The sequence below is a fragment of the Phyllostomus discolor genome, chromosome 6 (assembly GCF_004126475.2).
Source record: "Phyllostomus discolor isolate MPI-MPIP mPhyDis1 chromosome 6, mPhyDis1.pri.v3, whole genome shotgun sequence".
Classification (NCBI taxonomy): Eukaryota; Metazoa; Chordata; class Mammalia; order Chiroptera; family Phyllostomidae; genus Phyllostomus; species Phyllostomus discolor.
The window spans coordinates 14,782,069-14,803,262 of NC_040908.2; the positions used below are offsets into that span (position 1 = coordinate 14,782,069).

General features: G+C 49.1%; 2 protein-coding genes across 2 annotated transcripts in view; both read right to left on the reverse strand.

Moving 5' to 3' along the window:
• Window positions 1-262, reverse strand: part of IFT172 (intraflagellar transport 172) — a 32,790-nt gene extending 32,528 nt beyond the window's left edge. The window contains exon 1 of the mRNA XM_028515680.2: window positions 92-262. Coding sequence (XP_028371481.1) covers window positions 92-130 — 39 coding nt within the window. The 5' untranslated portion in view covers window positions 131-262. The remainder of the gene's footprint in view (window positions 1-91) is intronic.
• Window positions 263-1,730: 1,468 nt separating this feature from the next.
• On the reverse strand, window positions 1,731-5,466 carry FNDC4 (fibronectin type III domain containing 4). The gene is made up of 7 exons (XM_028517301.2): window positions 5,059-5,466; window positions 4,740-4,884; window positions 4,542-4,657; window positions 4,078-4,282; window positions 3,506-3,595; window positions 3,057-3,181; window positions 1,731-2,892 (listed from the first exon to the last, which is right to left on the reverse strand). The coding sequence occupies exons 2-7, from the start codon at window positions 4,858-4,860 to the stop codon at window positions 2,857-2,859; spliced, it is 693 nt and encodes a 230-aa protein (XP_028373102.1). The 5' UTR covers window positions 4,861-4,884; window positions 5,059-5,466; the 3' UTR covers window positions 1,731-2,856.
• Between the last annotated feature and the right edge of the window lie 15,728 nt (window positions 5,467-21,194).

Below are 21,194 nucleotides of genomic sequence, written 5' to 3' on the forward strand. Positions count from 1 at the left end.
AGTAGGCGCTCAGCATTATTAAACTTCAGTCCCCCACTTTTCTTGGAACGTTAAGGCGGGCGGGGGAGGGAAAAGGCACGCAACTCCTCACCTGAGGGCTCAGCAGGGTTCTTAGGTGCTTCAACTGCATGACGAACACCTGTCTCTCAGATGCCACCAGACCGCGACAACTCCGGTGGTTACCTGGACAACCCGCCACGCAGACGCGGCGGCGACGCCGCTGACGCAGATACGACCAGAGCGCAACTCGCGTCGCAAGGTCATCACGTAGGTTCGCCGCGAAGAAAACAGAAGGTGCGCAGGCGCAATGAGATTTAGGGCGGGACCTGGCCAGGACTTGATGAGTTATCTCTTTGACCAATTACGTCGCTGCTCGCAAACTCAAGCTCTATCCTCGCTCAGCATCTGCTGCAAACCCGGGGACTCTGTAATCGCAGTCTTTCTCGTTCTTTGATGTACGTCATCGTGACCCAGTGCATTCTTTTCATCTCAGCAGCCCTGAGGGAAAGCAGGGCAGTTGCTATTCTGGACCGTTTACAGTTGACGGAATTGAATCCGAATGAGTTACATATATGACTTGCACGGGATCACAAAGCTAATAAGAGTGAATGAATACTCAGTGTGTGTCCGCCAGGTTTACTGTTGCAAAGTGTTGCACGTGCATTATCTCATTTGCGCTCAAAGATGCCTTTTTAAAAGATTTTATTTATTTTTTTAGAGAGGGGGCAAGGGAGGGAGAGGGGAAAAGAAACATGGATTGGTTGCCTCTTGCATGTGCCCCCACGGGGTGTGGGGGGGGGGCGGTCCGCAACCCAGGCAAGTGCCCTAACTGGGAATTGAACTGGCGACCTTTCGCTTTGTGGGATGACACCCAACCAGCTGAGCTAAACCAGTCAAGACTCAAAGTCGCCTTTTGAAGGGGATAGCATTATCATTTTACATAAGAGGAGACTCAGGATTAGAGGGGCCGTTAGCTCAAGATACAAGTCAGTTAAGGTTGGAACTGGGATTTAATCCAGAGCTGGCACATTTGAACACCCTTTATATTCCTTCTCAACTTCCACCTCCCTGTCTCCATGCCTCTGTACCCTGTGACACTCCTGTCCCAAGAAATGATGTGTCCAGCCTGAGAGATGAGTGTTTTGGAACCAGTGACCAGGGACAGGTAAGGTAAGCTGCTTCCAAATTGGGTAGTGGTGGGTTAAAGACTGCTGATTAGGTCAGGATACTTTCATGGTTCAGGGTAGAGGGCAAATCAGAAATTGGCTCACCTGATTGGTGAAGGTTGTCTTGTGATACCTGGGTGTGGGGCTTGATTAAGTAGGAAAGATACTGACTTGCTGAGCTTTGGATTGGGGTGTCTTTCAGCATTATTGGCTTAATTTCTTGTAACATACCAGAGAGATCAAGATTCAGAAGACAAGAGTTATTCATAAGCCTCCTCTGGAAAGATCTGTAGTTGAGAACACCTGTAACCCTCCAGGAAGTGGACCATATGCTGCCCAGACAGACTCTGGGTTCTGAAGCCTTGCCCCCACTGTGGCTGCAAATGTTAACTGGCATTTCACTGGCAGCAGCTGCGCTTGGAACTTAGGGAAGAGTAGAGAACAGACCCTATTTTTACAGAAAACAAATAGGCCACAGGGCCCAAATTATAATTCTTTTGACAGGGGCGTTTGAACCCTTCAGCTTTATTTCCAGAATCCTTCTCTGGATATAGTGGCAAAAAGTGAGCATAAAATCATTTATGCTTTACAATTATTATTGCCTTTGACTGAATGAACAGAAACAGAGACAAAAGGGAAGGCAAAGGCATGGAGGAATAGGCACAGGAACGCACGAGAGGAGCACGTGGCACCGAGGGATCCATTAGTGTAGCTGCTCTTTCATCTGTCCCAAGACACAGTGGTTCAGTCCTTTTCTGAAAATGAGCTCAGGGTGGATGGAGGAGTCAGAAGAAGAAATGGTGAGGAGCCGGGCTGCTGATGTGAAGACCAAAAGGCTACTGGCCCTCTCATGTGACTAACATTAGTTTCCACTGGCGCAGGAAGAATTTATATCCTCTTCTTTCCTTCTCCCCTTTCTAACCCAACAAAGCAAAAGTAACCAGGGCTCCAGTTTTCCGTACCCCTTTCTAACCCCCTTACACCCATTGCAGGCTGGAGAATCAAAGCAAACACCTTACAGTGAGAGTTTGCTCCTGTCAAGTTGGTGGTGGAATGAGGGGCCCTTGTAGTGAGAGGAGAGAAGGTGTGGAAATGCCTTCAGCATAGTATACAGTATACTGTACAGTCAGCTCCAGTTTGCCCAAAACCTTTATTGGAAAATGTCCAAGGGGTGAGATCACCAGCAGCTGGGGGTGCTGCCAGGTAAGAGGGGGAGCACCTGAGGCTCCATGGAAGACATTGGAGTAGTGCAGTGCAGTGTCTGTCTTTTTTTATTTGCTGGGGGAGGGGGCGTACCCACAAAAACCCCTCACTGAGACCCAGAGGCAAAATGTGGGGGCAGCTGGGGATGCTGAGAGTCCTGATGCAGGTGAAATTGGGGCCCCACTTGGGACTTAATGGGATAGGGTTGAACAAGTGATTCTCCCCTGGACCTGGGGGATGGAAAGACACATCCCATCTGAGAGCCACTCCCCGGGTCCAGGGGCACAGACCCTAGCATACCTACCTTCTAGCCCTGTTCACAGTGGAAAGAGGATGGGTACCAGGCCTGAGATTGTGGGAGTGTCATTATCTTCTGGGAGACTGTGGGATCCTTCAGTCTTGGGCAGATCATCACCTTAGGCTCTCCCTGACCCCATCCCCATCCCCAGGTTGTTAGGGCATCTCTCTTCTGGTTCTGTGTCTTCACTCATACGTCTATGGTATTGATGGATGGTGACTTTTTCTGTGAATTAAAATGGCTTGAGTCTCTAATTTCAGAAAGAACATAGCCTCTTCCATGCCAAATGTTCATTCTCCCTTTTCCGGCCCCTCCTCGGCCTTCTCCCTTTTCCCTGGCTGCTCCTAGAGGCAAAATCCCCCTTCCCTCCCTCACTGGCCCCACGTTACCTGTCTGGTCCCCACTGGCCTTCCCTGAGGACTGTGCTCTGGCCCCTTGCCCTTTTCCTTGGGGTTGTTGTTGGAGTCATTGTCCTTGATGATATCATACTGACGGCAGAACAGCCCGATTACAGCTGAAACACAACAATGCGATCTGAGCATTGATCCTGACCTCCCCAGGCACAGCCTCAAAGGGAAGTGAGAGACCCCCAGTTTACAGAGAATCTGAGAAGAAAATCCTTGAGTTCCTGGTGCCCGTGCACCACAAGCACCACCCTCTTAATCCTTCTCTTCAAGCTCCCCACAGCCTCCTCTCCTCTCCAAACTTCTGCTCATCCATCTCATCTTCCCCCTCCATTTCCCAATATTTCCCCTTTCTCCCAACAACATTCACCCCCTCCCACCCTCACTGAGGCCGTTCCCTCAATTACTGGTTCCCTGTCCAGCTGCGTACTCACCCGCCCACATGAGCAACACCACCACGATGATGACCACTTCCCCTGTCTGTAACGGTCGCTCTCCATCCAGACCCTCCACTGTGATGTCACCTGAGAAGGAAGGAGACGGACTCTGGGTTGTGCGGAGCAGCTAGAGAGCTGTGTCTCTGCAGACAGCTAAGGATGGAGAGACTGGGGATGAGAGTCCGGCTAGACCCATCACGTGGGTGCCCCCGGTAGCCCCTCTCTGGGAAGCTGTTGACGGACAGGTGCTCAGAGGCCAAAACGCGCCCGGAGGGCTACAGGTCAGGTACTTGCTCATGCAGGCTGCAGCTGCTGTGAACTGAGGTTGGATAAAAGGAAGCTTAAAGAAGCCCTTCCTCCAAACGATTCATTACCAGCGCGTCTATACCCCCGTCGCCTGCCAACCTGCTTTCCTTCCTTTCCTGGCAGTACAACGAATTAAGTCATCCTTCTATTCATCTAAGCTAGACTGTTGCTTGCTTTGGAGAAGTAAACAAGGGGCTTAAAGTCCAGATAAAAAGTCAGAGAATGCCAAGCTTTAGGGCGTGGGGGAGAGCTGAGACCCTCACCTGGGCTCGAGCTGTTTGAAGGCAGCCGGTCAGAACCCTTGAGTGTTCGAAAGTGCACCCGGGGCCCTGGGGGGCTCTCTCCCCGGAGGCCGATGCTCCTGACCTGCACTGTGTAGTCACTGTCTTCGGCCAGGCCCCAGAGGGCACAGGCGCGAGTGGTGGTGTTCACCTCCCGGATCACACGCTGTCCGGGGCCATTCTGTCGCTGCAGGGAGACAGTGAGAGGGAGGGGGGCAGCCTCACCCGGGTCTCAGGCCACAGGCTCAACCCAGGACTCTCCAACATCCGAGCGCCCGGAGGGAGTAAGATGGAAAGGGCAGTGTGAGCCAGGGAACACCAGCTCCCAGATTCTCCCCTTGCTGGGTGGAGGTTGGGGGTGGGGTTGGGGTTGGGGGAGGAGGTTACTGAAGGAATATTCAGAGATCCAAGGACACAAGTTAGGGGAGCAGAAGGGTGATTCATACTTGCTGGGAAATGGAGTAGCCAATGACGATGTTGCCTTCTGGGACGTCCCAGGACACAGTGGCCGAGTTGGCTCTGAGGTGAGTGACTGTCACATTCACAGGAGATGGAGGCCGGTCTGCGAGTGCCAGTACGTCAACAGTTAACAGCTTCCCCCGCAGACTGGCTCTGGCTCCCCCAACCCGTTCTCCTTCACTCACCTGCTCGCACGAAGCCCAGGTCACAGCTGACCAGCAGGAGGACCGTGGGGCTTAGGTACGGGGAGAGGGGCGTCAGCGTAGCCATGGTCCCCACCGAGTCCGCTAGGAGGCACTGGGACATCCGCTGGACATCCAGGCGGGGCTCCTGGGGTGGCAGGAGTTGGTGGGGGGCCGGTGGTCAAGGACTGTCCAGAGCCCACGAGTGGGCAGCAACTCTCCCGGGCTCCCCGCGGCCCACAGCAACCCCAGAACTCCCCTTTCCCCACGCCTTCCCCATCCCTGCATCCCTAGTGCGCGGCTCTGCCCTACCCACACCCACCTCCGCCGGTCCTCGCGGTCGGTCAGGCCTCGGGGGGCTGCTCGGTGCCCAGTGGGCGACCCATCGCCCGAGTTGGTGGTGCTGCCCCTACCCCATCCCGGCGCGGGCCCGGCGAGGCGGGCAGCACGAGGCCGAGCAGCGGGCAGAGGGCGGAGGCGTAGCGGGCGCGGGTTGCGGGGCTGCGGGGCCCCCAGAGCTCGCGACGGCGGCGTAGTCTGTGGGTGAGCGAGGGGCGCTGGGCGAGCCGCGGGCCTGGGTCCCCGGCGCGGGAAGCTGCGCGGCTGTCTCCGCTGGCCCCTGCGGCGGGATGTGACCGTTCCGGCGAGCCAGCCGCTTCCTTCTGCAGAGCTGGCCCCGCTCGCTCCGCCGCAGCCCGGCCAGGACGTGCGGGTCCCCGCCCCGCCCCTCCCCGTCCCTCCCCATTGGGGTTCCTGCCGCCGTCATCCCCCGCCCCCTCCTGCCCTCACCCCTTTCTCTCAGGGTTCCTCCCACGACCCTCGCAGGAGTGGCTCCCCCGCACGCCCCCATTCCTTCAGATATCTCCTCTCCGCCCCACCCCCGGCTGCGTCCCACGAGCCTGCGGGGGCGACGGTAGAGGCACGGTGCGAGGGTCTCCGGCCCCGGTCGCCCCACCCCTCCCCGATGGACTATCCGGTTGGGAGGGGGGATTCCCCTTCCAGCGCGGAGGGCACAGTGGTCGAGATCATTGTTTTAACAATCTCCTACTTGTAGACTGCGTCAGCTTTTAGGTCTTTCCCGCATTCATAATGTGATATTTATTCCCTTCATTCTCTCATTCATTCTTTTATTTATTAAGGGACTATTTATCGAGGGTCGCCTATGTGTCTGAGATACAGCAATTACTAAGAGGACTGAGTTTGTAGGGGGAAGTTTAGCCAGGAATGACTTTAGGTATCTTGCCTCCCCTTTTCAACTTACTGTGTGGCCTTGGGGAAGTCGATTAATCTACGTCTCAGGTTTCCCACCTGTAAACCGGAGTCCAAAATGTCGCAGGACTGTTGTGACAACAGATCAAATGAAACAAGGTTAGGGAAGGATCTTTACGAATCTTATCACACTGTGTGAACGAGAGATTCTCAATTTGTACTGATTTGTTAGTTACTTTACTCATTCAATAAACATCTAATAAATCTTCACTGTTTTCCTGCTTTGGCTGAGCGTGGGGTCAGGAGTGGGAACCCGGATGTCAGCGCCAATTCTGTCAGAGTGACCTTCGGCCACCAACGACTCCTGAGCCCTCATTTCGTGGCCTGAGGAAGGAGGTGTTAGTGCTGTCCTCTTAGCGTTAATCTAGCGAGTGAACTGCTGTATGGGAAAAGTGCATTGCTCAATGTAAGTTAAAGTTGGATAACATATTTAGGGCAGGCACTTTGTTGTCTAATCTTCATTGCAGTGTTTCTATTTCTGTGGTGCTTCCCCCGTAATATCCAGTTCAGTGTGCTCGCCCCCGGGGCTCTGAAGCCTCTGTTGTCTTCCTCCTGAGCGGAGAGTGATGTGGGGCAAGTGGGGCACAGACACCTGGGCCACTGTGTGCGTTGAGCATGCGATCAGACCACGGCCTTGGGCCCTCTGACCTCTGTTGACCCTGAGGACCCGGGTCTTCGGCCCCCTGACACATTCCTGGTCCCAGAGCATCTTCCCAGGGATTCTCGCTGCTCTGGGACTGGGTCTGGGCATGGTCCTGCACTTCTAGGCTCCAGGCCATCAAGAAAGAAGCTATTGTACGAAAGGGCAAGAGTAATGAACCTCGGGTCTTCCTCTTCAGGGACAAAGCAGGGGCTGGGGAGTCTAGGCACACATAAAGAGGGACTCCAGAAGCTCCCCTGGGGTTCCTTGCTGCCTAGCGATCAGGAGACAGTACGGGTAGCAGGCTCAGAGGGGACGGTGCTCAGAGGGGCCGAGGTACTTGGGTTAGTCATCATTGCAGCACAGATAAGGCTCTGACAGCTGGAAGCAGAAACACTGTGACAGACAGGTTCGTGTGGCTGAAAAGGCAGGCAGGACACTGTGTCCACTGTGTGGGACTGTGCTGGGCACGAAACAGTTTTGACATGTGATTGAGGCCTGGAACCTGGCAAATGGGAGGCGAGACCTTTCTTCATGTTGGCCTTCTGCACCGATTCCTAGAATCACTCCTCACCTGGACTTCCTTCCACCTCGGGTTTCTGCTCTTCCCCTCCTCCTTCCCATCTTCCTTCCAGATCCTCTTTCATTAATAGGCCCAGAGTACCAAGTGCAGGGTAAGTCTGTGTGTGTGTGTGTGTGCGTGTGTGTACACACCTTTGAGATAAAAACTGAGGATAATCACAGTAGCTTACCCAAATATACCCAACTGATAATTGAGAGATAACACTGATTTTATTTATTTATTTACTATTATTTGCTTAGTTATTTACAGTTCAAGAACAAAGCTGCTGTTAGTCTTTCCTGGAACAAGTAAGGGTTTGAATAAATAGCTAAGCCAGCATTTGGAGTAAGACTAAAATTTCTTTCTCGAGTCCAGCATCCCCTCTGCTATACCACACTGCCTATGCTCTGTCCACTTTTGTGATAAGAGGAGGGTTAAGGAGTCTCCCCAATTTTTCTTCTGTTCCCAACAAAGAAGAGTCTGCTTCCCCTAACCAGAGCTGGGCCCCGGTGATCTGGGCCTTTTCCTTCTTCGGGAGCTTGAGGTGGGGTGGTGGTCCTGAGTGGAGAAGGCACATCTGGCATTCCTCATGTTGAGGAGTACTCTAATCCCCGGTTCTCGAGCAGACCTTTGGGACCATAAAGGTCCTCATAGCTAAACACCTTGGTGGACCCCTCCAGTCCTCTCTCCTCTTCCAGAAGACAGATCTCACCATGGAGTCCCTTTTCTTCTGAGCTCATCCGAGCCCCACCAGTCCATTGCCAACACCTCTGTACCCATGCTCCCCCAGTGGGTCATCTCCAAGTGGCAACTTTAAGTGCCAGCTCCCAAGCAGTGCTGGCTTAAGCACTGGCCCAAGAGAGTTGTTATATAGCCTCTGACCTCTAGGTGTTAAAAGTCCAAGACAGTTGATAATATCATTACCGCTTCACCTCCTCTCCCCCTTGACAGGTCGCCTCTAGCCTGCTGATAAAAGGTCTAGTACTGAAATCCCTTTACACCTACCTCATGTAGGAGGTGACGGGTTAGCCAAGTTGGCCTACGAATATTTTGTTTGGCAGGGAGAGTGTTTTTTTTAGAAATTGAATTTGAATGCTTTTAGATGGAGATTGTATCCAGTTTGCTTTGGTCCCTACCATTCCTCATTGCCTTCCACTTGGCCCATTTCACCTGCCTATATTTCCTGACTGGCCTTTGTGGGTAGCTAAGCTTTTCAACCCTACAGTGTCTGTCATGGTGCCCGACAAATGGTAGGTGCTCATTCAGTGATAATTTTCCCTTCATCCCCTTCTCTCACAGCAGCCTGCCCTGATAAACCATAGGCTTCTGCTTGGCAACCAGTGCCACTGACCTTGAATCTATCCTCTAGGTGGCCTCTAGGGAGGGGACAGAAGATAGTGCCCTGAATGGGGCTGAGGAACTGAAGAAGGTCTGTGTTTTGCACCAACACATGCCCACAGACCTCTGTCTGTTCCTTCTCATGGGGCCATGAAACCCCAACATCCAGCAAAAGGCCCTTCCCTCCCTGGTCCTGGGCCTGACATCCCCACGTAATAGGTCTGTACCCTGGGCTCTTCCTGGTGGCATTACCTCACCCACCCTGCTCTCCTAAGTGGCAGCTGGGAAGAAGAGGGTGTCACTGCCACTTCAGTGGGACTCCGTGTGAACGTGGGCTGGGTGGGTCAATTTTACTGGGGGGGGATGGGAGTAGAACAGCATGAAAGATAGATTGGCAAGGTAGGTTCTAAAAAACAGAAGGGGTTTGCACAAGGAATTTTGATTTTAGTCTCACTAATTAGGATCCACTTGAATGAATGCGGGATGAGGGGGAAGGGATCCCATCTCAGAATAACTGTGAACCAGTCCGTTCAACAACCAGGATAGACGGACTAGCCCAGGTTTCAGCAGACTATGCCGGCAGGCCAGTCCAGCTGCTGCCTGTTTTTATAAACAACGTTTTATTGGAACACAGCCATCTGTGTTCACGTATTGTCTATGGTCACTTTCACGTTACAGTGATAGGGTTGAGTGGCTGGACAGAGATCATAGGGCCCCCAAAGCCTAAAACAGCTACTCTCTGGCTCTTTACAGAAGAAGTTGACCCCTGGACTAGTCCCTTGCTCCTGAAAGTGCAGCAGCAACCTAAGTATCGCCTGGGACTCGTTAGAAACACAGAATCTCAGCTCCGCCGCAGACCCACTGAGTCTGAGTCTGCGTTTCAGCACGATTCCTGGGCAACTTGTTTGAGAAGCACTGGGCTGGATGACCCGGGTTTCCTCCCAGCTCCCTGACCCTTAGAACTCCCAGAGCAGAAACTAGATCCAAGCAGTGCTGGGTGTGGAGGGAGGCGCATGAGGAGATCAGGACACTGACCTCAAGGAGCTTGCAATAATTTAGTTCAGTAGTTTTCAAACTTTATTGCGCAGAAGCCTCCACAGGGGGGACTTGTTCACAATGTTGGTCCGTGGGGTCCCCGCCTCTTCAGATTTGGATCCGGTAGATCTTAACTGGGGCTGGGAACCTGCATCTCTAACAGGCATTCTGGGGGATTCTGATGCAGATGGACCTTGGGAAACACTGGAGTAACCCCCACTCATCATACCCTCCTCTCTCCCCCCGCCATCAGGCCCCTTCTGTGGCAGGCCAGATGGACTACGGCACGGATAACCCAGCCGTCTTCTTGCCAGTCCTGGTTGGCCTCAACCCAGTGAGCGTGGTCAGGTGAGCCTTTGGTAATGGAACGTGGGGACTGGCCAGACTCCTGGGGGACACTGGGAGGGAACCTGTCAAAACATAGAGTACAGTCTCAAAGAAGAGGGCTGGGTAAATATGGTTTTGTTCATCAAATCTCAGGATTTTAAAGTAAAGATGGGGTCTCTCAGCTTATGAGTTTCTTTTATTTTGTTGGATGGTTTCATTATTCTCTTGTTTGAGGAAGGTCGAAGGCAGTTTACAAAGGGTACATAAAATACGAGAAAGCACACATTCAAACCAGGGATTGAAGAGGCAGGGATGAAAAAGGGGGTCCTGAAAATGCCTACCAGGAAGATCCGGACTTCCGTGTGACACGGGCCCTGAGCATCTTTTCACAGAAAGCGTCATGAGTGCTGAGTGGCCTCCTGTCCTTTGCCAAGCTGCCTAATTTCAGTGCTCATTCCCCATCATTCCGGGCCCCCTGGTCCCCTCTGGTTATTCAAACCTCCCACCGCGTCCCCCTTTCCTGAGAGCCCTGTCTGTGCCTCCAGATCACCTCTCTGTTAGTCTCTCTCTGAATGGCCACTTTGATCCCAGAGAAGGTCAGCATATTAAACAATAGTGCTCGGTGTGGTTCCGTGGATGATCTGCCCTTTAAAAAAAAACACGAGAAAGTAGATTCTAGCCCTCTGGGCGTGAGCTCAGATGTTGTAGGTTTGGGGTAAGTCCCTGAAAAACCCATTTTCTGACAGCAACCCTGGAGATTCTGATGTACAGCCAGGCTGAGAGAACGCTGGTAAATACACCCTTGGGGTGGGCCGCTTCGTGAAGCCGGGGACTTCCTATCACTGGGGGCCTTCCAGAGAAGGCTTGGTGAGCTCTCAAGGGCAGCCTTGTGTATTTAGTGGTGGTCTTGGGGGCAGGGACGGGCGGGGTTCTTTCTGTGGTACTTTTTTTTTAATCCCCGGATGCCCAGCTTGTGGTGTAACTCATGTGAAAGTGTAAGTGCCTCTGAGGCGCTCTTCACCCTGAGCCTTTCAATGGAGGCCTCCCCTTCACCAAAAATACATCTGCTGCAGTGGATGCTAATTTCAGGCACCGTGACTAAGTGAAATGAAGGATTCCAAATAATGTAGGCATGGAGATCTTCCAGTTGTTCCTAAATCAGTGGCTTCCCAACTTGGCTGATCTTCAGAGTCGTCTGGGAAGCACTTTAAAAATATAGATTTTGGTTGGAAGGGAGGCGGGGGCGGGGGGTTCTACTCCAGAGCTACTGAAGCTGACGGGGTGGATGCAGTGCCCAGAAATGGGTAGTTTAAAAAACAAACAAACTCCCTAGGTGATTTAGATGACAAGCCAAGTTTGGAAATCTTGGTTTTAAACCACACAACAGACACCGTCTCCTCTCTCTGCTCAGCTCTCCTGTCTTACCTTTCTAGAGAGTTTCAGAAGTACTTGGAGGACAAATGATAGGAAAACACTTTACACAGCGAGTATGTAATATGTGAAATTTGTTTGCCCTAGAATGCAGAATATGTGTGTGTGTGTGTGTGTGTAATAGTTCAGGGAAGGATAGAAATCGCAGGGCTAGAATGATGAAGGGAAGTAGTTAGGGACTCCAGGTGCAGAGGGAACTCTGAGGTCCTGACACAGTGGGCGATTCACAAAGTATCCCTGGGCAAAGCTAGTAGAAGGTCAACTAGAGAAGAACCCCATTCTTTGAGACCCCCGCCCCCAGTTGTGCCGAGGCGGATAACAAGCCCGTTGCTTTCTTGTCTTATTACCACAGAGTTTTGTTCTTGATTAATTAATTCAAGGAATAGCTGTCAGCTGCTGGGTGCTTCTCAGTTGGATTCCCTCGGTAGAACTGTTATGCCTCCTTCAGGTCGTCAGTGGTTTACTATTGGGGGAAATTTTCAAAATCTATTTCCAGGAATAGGAACGGCTTCTGATGGACCCTAAGACTGAAAATAAGGTGGCATCTTGGACATTTGGATGGCAGGCCTTCCCTTGGGGACCACGGAGCACACGGCTAGTGTGGCCATGGCAGGGAGACAAGGGTAAGAACCAAGATAAATAAAGTTCTGGTCTCGGGCTGGAACTTTAAATGTGAGTGTTGGCTTTGCTCTAGGATTAAGTTGTTGAATGTTTTATTGGCCCTGTCTTTGGGGTTCAGGGACCCAGTGCCCCTAGAGGCTCCAAATCTCTCTGGGAAGTTGTTGACCTCTGACCCGAATCCCAGTGTGGTCTTTGACCCTGAATCTCATCTGAGGCCCTTCCTTTAGCTCCTCACAGACCATTCCCTACTCTGTCTTTCTTTGGGCCCAGAAGTGACCCCGCTGAGGACTAGAATTCAACATTCGAACAAATCACAGAGCGGATGCAGAACCTGCGAGACACACAGGAAGCTTTAGTCCTGCTATTGGTGTGGGATCTTCCCCACCTCTGTCCCCTCTCCCCACTCAGGATTGCCCGCCTCTTCACAAGGGCCTCTGGTTTTAGGTTCTGTTACATCTTGTCTGAATTCCTGCCATTGTGTGTCAACTAAAACGCCATAAATCAAACCCTATTTTCTCATTTCCTTCTTCACCTTACAGTGTGTTATTTCCTTCCTGACCCTGTCTCTTGAATCAGGAGTCATCAAACGCCTAAATGGCCTAGGGCAGTTTCTGTTTAGAGGAACTTTGCGCATCTGTGTGTAGACAGTATTAACTAGAATGGGCGATTGCCCTTTGTCTCGCTTATACTTCTAAATGTAATGTGTGGACTTAAAAAAAATGGGATGCAGTTTCACTCTTCTGCCTTTCTAATTCTCTCCCAAAATCCAGGTGGGCCTTCTAAGCCTCCAGTGCTCCTGTTCCTGTTTTCCCCGGACTGTGGATGCATCTCACCAACATCATCTCCCCCTCCTCTGACTTTACAAAGGCCTCAGCCAAGTCCCTGCCCATGCTCCTCTGTGCCCGTGACAGGCACACCTGTGACATCCTCCTTGATCTTGCTTTTGTGAGATAGGAAGGCAGGAATTCCACGCAATGCACAAGTAAGTACCCTATCTTCCGTCTTGCAGATGCTCATCGCTCCTCCTGTCTGCAGTTGCTTACTTTTAATCTCCTTTCCTCAGACACTGCCTTTATCATTCCTTTTGCTGCAATCGTGTTATCTGTTTGGTGTGTCAGTAACACATCGGTACGGTTACAATGGCTGCTTCCTTGGTCTGTTCAGGGAACAAGACTGTGGTGTTCAGGGCGACGGACTGCTATTACACAGTGGGGGATGGGTGGAGAAAAAGTTCTCAGGCTGGGGCCGGGGGTGGGGGGCGGTCCTCTCTGAAAAACCCTTATCCCCAGCTAACAGGAGACCCAGTCATTGGGGGCTCCCCCTTGGAGGCCCACATAAATGACCAGAGGCCCTTTCCTCTCTCTACCTCTTCTCTTAGTTAAGTGCTCAACCCTGCCCTTTTTCTGACAGCACGCTGGAGGCCACTGGTGTTACCAAATGCATGCCCAGTGGCCACTACCCAGAATGTGTGTCCAGTGGTTACTAATTAGTGAACTCCATGGTCCTCCTTTCCCTCCCAGTTTGCTTGTCACCACCTCCTCAGCCCAAGGGCCTCAGGGGCTCCTCCTGGGTGAAAGGTGGAAGCAGCCCCCAGATCCTACTGGAAACCCTGCTCCTGGCAGCCCACGGACTGAGGACCGGGGCACTGCAGCATCTCAGAGGTGAAAAGGATCTCTACAACAGAGAGATCAGAGCTCTGCAGTGGGTGGGATGGTGTAGGTGGGGGAGTGGCAAGTCCAAATTTAGAGTCTGGCTGGTGGCAGCAAGATGGATGCCCTGCCACTCCTCCTGGGAAAGGAGCCAGCATGGGGATGCTGCTGTGCCTACCAGGTGGTCACAGAGTCTGTGACTGTGTTTCCAGTGGACCCTGGATTCCTTGGGTCCAGACCTAATCCCTGGGCCACCTTGCATATCAAAGTTAACCAAGCTTTGAAAGTCTTTGGTTTGGGGGTGGCCCCGGTCGTGCAGAAGAGAGCTCATCCCACCGTGGGCCTGCTTCCCTTACCAGGTGTCCAGCCCAGCTTCCAGACTGCTTCCTCACCCCCCTTCAGCTTCCTGATCCCCCCTTCTCCCGACACGCTTGTGATGTCCTGGCTGTTTTTCTGCTCTTTGGTTTTCTGCCCACCGAAGCCCTTTCTACCTCTCCTGAACACAGTTGGGCTCATCTCACTGCACCTTCACTGGGGGCCGGCAGAACTTAGCTTTAAAGGAATCACACCTTTCTTGGAGAGGAAAATACCCCCCAGGCTTTCTGAGGGGGCACAGGCCTGCCCTGTGTCCTTTCTTCCAGTTGCATTCTGGAAATCCTGCAGACATCTGAGAGGGCTCACCAGGTGAGCTACCGTCAAAGCCCCAAGGTGGCTGCCGGGTGAAGCAAGTGAGCACCAGGTGTGTGGAAACATGTTTGGAGGGGGAGAGGGGCCTGGATGGTGAATATCCTGAGAGCAGGGGAGACTCTTCAAGACATGTCAACGTGGTGAGGACGACGGATCTGCAGGTTGGAGAGGCACAATAGGCTTCTTGTTAACTGGAGCTAACCTCCCCCTGTCTATTTTCTACCTAGCATCTATGCTACTTATTCTCTGTACCTTTCCCCCTCTCTCCTCCTCCCACACCCCTATTGCTCACCCTCTATGTGATCTCCATTTCTGTGGTTCTGTTCCTGTTCTGGTTGTTTGCTTAGTTTGTTTTTGTTTTTGTTTTAGGTGTGGTTGTTAATTGTGAGTTTGCTGTCATTTTACTGTACATGTTTTTTATCTTCTTTTTTCTTAGATAAGTCCCTTCAACATTTCATATAATAAAGGCTTGGTGATGATGAACTCCTTTAACTTGACCTTATTTGGGAAGCACTTTTTCTGCCCTTCCATTCTAAATGATAGCTTTGCTGGATAGAGCAATCTTGGATGTAGGTCCTTGCCTTTCATGATTTGGAATACTTCTTTCCAGACCATTCTTGCCTGTTAGGTCTCTCTTGAGAAATCAGCTGACAGTCTGATGGAAACTCCTTTGTAGGTAAGGAGTTCTCTTGCTGCTTTTAAGATTTTCTCCTTATTTTTAATTCTGGCTAATGTAATTATGATATGCCTTGGTATGGTCCTCTTTGAATCCAACTTCTTTGGGACTCTGAGCTTCCTGGACTTCCTGGAAGTCTATTTCCTTTGCCAGATTGGGGAAGTTCTCCTTCATTATTTATTCAAATAAGTTTTCAATTTGTTGCTCTTCCTCTTCTGGTACCCCTATGATTGGATGTTGGGATGTTTTAAGATGTCCTGGAGGTTCCTAAGCCTCTCGTTTTTTTTTTGAATTCTTGTTTCTTCCTTCTTCAATGTTTCTTTCTTCTTTCTGGTTCACACTGTTGATTAGAGTCCCAGTTTCCTTCTCATCACTATTTGTTCCTTGTACATTTTCCTTTATTTCACTTAGCATTGCCTTCATTTTTTCATCTAATTTGTGACCAAATTAAACCAATCCTGTGAGCATCATGATTACTAGTGTTTTGAACTGTGCATCTGATAGGTTGGCTATCTCTTTGTTGCTTAGTTGTATTTTTTCCTGGAGCCTTGATTTGTTCTTTCATTTGGACCTTTTTTTTTTTTTTTTTTTTTTGTCTTGGCGTGCCTCTTGCGTATGAGGGGTGGAGCCTTAGGTGTTCATCAGGGTGGGCAACCCACGTGGCTGCATTGTGATGCTATATGTAGGGGAGGGGTCTGAGAGGGAACAATGGTGCTTGCTCCACTCTCTGCCAGTTTTCAGTCACTTCCACCAGTACCCACAAGCAAATTGGGCTTTTCTGGTGCTGATTCCCAGGTGGATGGGTTTGTGTATGTTCTAGGACCCCGTGGGTCTCTCCAATGAACTCTCCCGTGAGGCTGGGAGTTTCTCCCGCTGCCTCAACCCCCACAGGTGCTTTCAGTCAGAGGTTTAAGGCTTTATTTTCCTGGCACTGGAAGCCTGGGTTGCATGGTCTGTCTTGCTTTGCAGTTGTTCATCCCGGTTTATCTGCACATGAATGTGGGACTGCCTGGTCCGCAATCCACTGCCTTGCCACGAGTCCTCTCTGCCCAGCTGCCCATCTCCGCCCCTCCTACCGGTCAGGATGAATATTTCTTCTTTAACTCCTTGGTTGTCGGACTTCCATACAGTTCGATTTTCTGTCAGTTCTGGTTGATTTTTTTTAAAAAATTTGTTGTTGTCTTTCTTTTGGTTGTGCGAGGAGGCACGTTGTGTCTACCTATGCCTCCATCTTGCCCAGGAGTCTCTATTCATATATTTTTAGAGAGAGGGGTGATGGGGGAGAAGGAGAGGGAACACTGATATGTGAGAGAAACATTGATTGGCTGCTTCACTCAGGCCCCCAATCAGGCCTGTAGCCCAGGCACGTGCCCTGACTGGGAACCAAACCAGTGGCCTGTCTTTGGGTCAGAGCTCAGTCCACTCTGCCACACAAGGCAAGGCAAGGGGGTATTTTTAAAACTCATTTGTAAGAATGAGTATATATAGCAAGAACAGTAGCCTTTTTATACTGTTCCCTGTTTTCCCAGTTTATTATTATTTTTTATTTTGTTTTTGTAGGTGTTTTCTATGTAGAGATGTTTTATTTACATTTTTGTGTAGTCAAATCTATCAATCTTTTTTTTTTTTCTGTGGTTTTGGTCTTTTGTTTGATTCAAGGTTTTATCTTTCTAAATAAATGTACTGAAATTGTTTGAAATAAGGAGGCTTCCGTGAGAGCTTGTAAACCTTTAGTTGTAGAAATATTTTTGATGTGAACTCCCCCACATTTTCATTTTGAAAAATTTCAGACCTACAGAAAAATTGCAAGAATCAGACAATGAACACCCACACGCTTTCCCTAGATTCACCAACCATCAGCATTTTCCCACATCTGTTCATCTCTCTCTTCCCACTGAGTCATTTGACAGATAATTGGAGATGCAATGACACTTGACAAATTGCTGTGTTCCCTATGACAAGGGCATTTGCCTACACAACTATGATATGATTATCACCCTCAGGAAAACGACAATTAAGACAATATACTTATCAGATATACAGACTGTACCAAATTTCCCAAATTACCCCTGAGTTGTTTTCGTTTTCCGGATCTAGGATCCAATCAAGGATAATACATTGCACTTAGTATCAGGTCTCTTCAGTTTCGTTTAATCTGCGTGAGCTCCTCAGCTGTTCACGCCTTTCACGACACTGATATTTTAGAAGTCTAGACCAGTTGGATTCTAGAATGTGCCTCACTTTGGATCTGCCTGATTTTTAACGCATTATTTTCAGGTTTAATTCTTTGGCAGATGAGGCTGTGCCTTTATGAGTGTTATCCCACCAGGGGCTGCCTCATGTCAGTTTGTGCCTTTCGGTGAGGCTATATTTGATCACTGGGTCAAGGTGATGTCTATTAGATTTCTTCATGTCCTATTCCTCAGCCGTCTTTCATCCCACGGTCTTAGCTTCCACTGATGATTCTCGGTTGAATCAGTCATCACTCTGGTCATTTTCAAATGGTGATTTTTCTGTTTTTATTCTCTTGTCTGCATTTATTAGTTGGCATTCTTCTGTAAAGATAACCTTTCTCTTTGCTCCCCACCCCACATATATTTGTTTAATATCAGTATGGATTCATGCATTTTTTTGTTGTCCCTAAATGTGGTTTAAAAAACTTTTTTTATTTATATAATTTTCTTTTATTAAATTTATTTTAAAATTATATTTTATTGATTATGCTATTACAGTTGTCCTGATTTTTCTCCTTTTGCCCTCCTCCACTCAGTATCCTCCACTCCCTCAGGCAATCCCCCTACCTTTGTTCATGTCCATGGGTCATTCATATAAGTTCTTTGGCTACTCCATTTCTGATACTGTACTTTACATCCCCATGGCTATTCCGTAACTACCTATTTGTACTTCTTAATCCCCTCACCTCCTCACCCATTCCCCCACACCTCCCTCCCACCTGGCAACCATCAAAATGGATATGGAGACGTATCCATGATTCTGTCTCTGTTCTTCTTGTTTGCTTAGTTTGTTTTTTTAGATTCAATTGTTGATAGGTATGTATTTGTTGCCATTTTATTGTTCATAGTTTTGATCTTCTTTTTCTTAAATAAGTCCCTTTAACATTTCATTTAATAATGATTTGGTGTTGATGAACTCCTTTAGTTTTTTCTTGTCTGGGAAGCTCTATATCTGCCCTTTGATTCTAAATGATAGCTTTGCTGGGTAGGGTAATCTTGGCTGTAGGTCCCTGCTTTTCATGACTTTGAATATTTCTTGCCAATCCGTTCTAGCCAATCCCTTCTAGCCTGCAAACTTTCAAGAAATCAGCTGGCAGTCTTATAGGAACTCCCTTATAGGTAACAAACTTCTTTTCTCTTGCTGCTTTTATGATTCCCCTTTTATCTTTAACCTTTGGCATTTAAATTAGGATGTATCTTGGAGTGGGCCTCTTTGCATCCATCTTATTTGGAACTCTGCTTCCTGGACTTGCATATCTATTTCCTTCACCAAATTAGGGAAGTTTTCTTTCACTATTTTTTAAAATAGATTTCCAATATCTTTCTCTTCTCCTTCTGGCACCCCTATGGTGTGAATGTTGGACTTTTTGCAATTGTCCCAGAGGCTGCTTATACTATCCCCATGTTTTTGGATTCTTTTTTCTTCTTGTTGTTCTGATTGTTTTTTGCTTCCTTATTTTCCAAGTCATCCACTTCACTGTTGTTTCCCTATAAATTGTTCTTGATTTCAACTAGTGTATCCTCCACTTCTGACTGGACCTTTTCATGCTGCTGAGGTCCTCACTAAGTTCTTTGAGCATCCTTATAGCCAGTGTTTTGAACTCTGCATCTGATAGATTGCTTATCTCCATTTTGGTTATATCTTTTTCTGGAGTTTTGATCTGTTCTTTTATTTGGGCCACGTTTCTTTGTCTCCTTGCTTTGGCAGCCTCCCTGTGTTGGTTTCTGTGTATTAGGTAGAGCTGCTTTGACTCCTTGTTTTGGCCTAATGTAGATAGGTGTCCTGTAGGGTCCAGTGGCATAGCTTCCCCTATCACCCAAGCTGGGTATTTGAGGTATGCCCTTTGTATAGGTTGAGTACACACTCCTCTTGTAGTTGAGCCTTGGTTGCTGTTTGCAGATCAATAGGAGGGACTTACCCAAGCCAGTCAGCTGCAAGTATTGGCTATGACCACTGACCACAAACTTCTGCCCTCCGTGGAGGGTCAGCTGTACAGGGGCAGGGTGATGGTGCTCTGATGTGGTCTGTAGCTGTCCACTGGGTGTGCTGGCCCTGGGGTTTCCTGAGTGGTACAGGCCAAGGTCAGCCCCCACCTGTGTTTTGCCTGGGACCACCCTGCCTGGTCCATAAAGCAATCTGAGATGGCTGCTACTTGTGCTGTGCTTGGAGATTCCCAGGTGAAACCAAGCTGTGAATGTAGGCTGGTTGTTGCTAGTGCTGGGCTTGGGACCCACTGAGGCCAGCTGCTGCTTGTTTGAGAGGATTTAAGCAGTTGTGCAGCATCAGCCAAGACCAGCTATTCGTATGGAAAAGCAGCTTTGGTGGGTCCATAAATTGGGTGGGGCAGAGTCTCTGGGGATTTCCAAGGTGGATCATACAGTGTTAGCCAGGTGGATGGAGTCTCAGATATGGCACGAGCTTGCTGGTTTAGTGGCTCTGTGGTGGGATGGCTCAGAAAAGGGACAATGGCCTATGTCCCTTTTATGCCAGACATCTCAGTTTCTCCCAGTATGCCACTGGTGCCTTTCAAGCTGCTACCCTGGTGCTAGAGCTCAGAGGGAGTGAGTGTGAGTAGGTGAGTCTGTGTGTGGGTTCTTTAATAGGAGCTGCTTGGGGCTCTAGAAGTTTCTTCCACCAACTCAATCCTCACTGATTTTTGCAGCCAGAAGTTGTGAGGACTTATCCTCCTATCACTGGTACCCTGGGCTGGAGGGCCTGGTGTGGGACTGGGACACCTCACTCCTGAGATATTTCTCCTGAATTTTTATCCACTACACATGGGTGAGGGACCAGCCCATTCCCTGTCTGTGCCCCTTCTGCCAGTCTGGATGGATGTGGTTTAATTCCATAGTTGTCAGACTTCCATTCAGCTTGATTTCTGACAGTTTTGAATGATGGTTGTTCTACATTTTAGTTGTAATTTTGATGTGGTTATGCAAAGAGGCAAGCCATATCTACCTACATCACCATCTTGACTGGAAGTCATGAAATGTGTTTTAAATCCATTCCTGTCATTATTCATTTTAATGTTCAGTATGAGAGTTCATTCAAGCTGGCTCCTGTGTCCTTGGGACATATCATGTCCACATTAGTATTTAACACTCTTTGCTCTACTTCTTTTTTGAAAAAAATTATCCCCTTTTCTCTCTCTCTTTTTTATCCTCACCCAAGGACATACTTATTGATTTTAGAGGGGAAGGGAGGGAGAAAAAAAAGGAGAGAAACAACAATCAGTGGTCTATCACAGGTGCCCTGTTTGCAACCTAGGCATGTGCCTTGATTGGGGATTGAACCCACGACCTTTTGGTTTAGGGGACAATGCCCCAACCAAGTGAGCCACACCAACCAGGGCCCTCTTTCTCTTATGCAAAGGGTAGCATACTATAGTCTTTCCTGCCTTGTGATTTGTTATTAAATGTGTTTTGCCTAACAAGATATCCTGAAAATCACTGCATTTCAGTTTACAAATCTCTTCTTATTATTTACGTGATTGTGCATGTGTATGTGTAATAGTTTACCCAGTCATCTCCTATGTAGGAGCACAGAAATGTTGTCCAAGGTTCACCTTTTAGTTTCCTTGGTTCCAGCCCTGGAATCAGCATTTTCCAAGGAGCTACAGTTGTTGTCACTGGAAACTGGATTAAGAAACCTAATCTAATTAGGTGCTAGGTATGCTCACTGCTACTAGTGTGTCCTTGCCTCTAAACCTTTTCACACACATATGTATACACTCATATGTGTACATAATGAATCCCCTCAATTCCTTTACTGGACTCTTGTTGTCCTCCAAGTGTGGTAATAGGTATTATAAGTGCACGACAATGAGGGCCAAGGACAGGTGCTGTAATACTCACAGCACCATGTGTTTGTACACATTTCGGTTTTCAGTGTTCTTTCACATGCATTATCTCTTTCATGTAGGAGATGATTGTAGCAAGGTAGGAAATGCTCTCATCACTGAATCAGAAGACCTTTACTGAGATCCTGA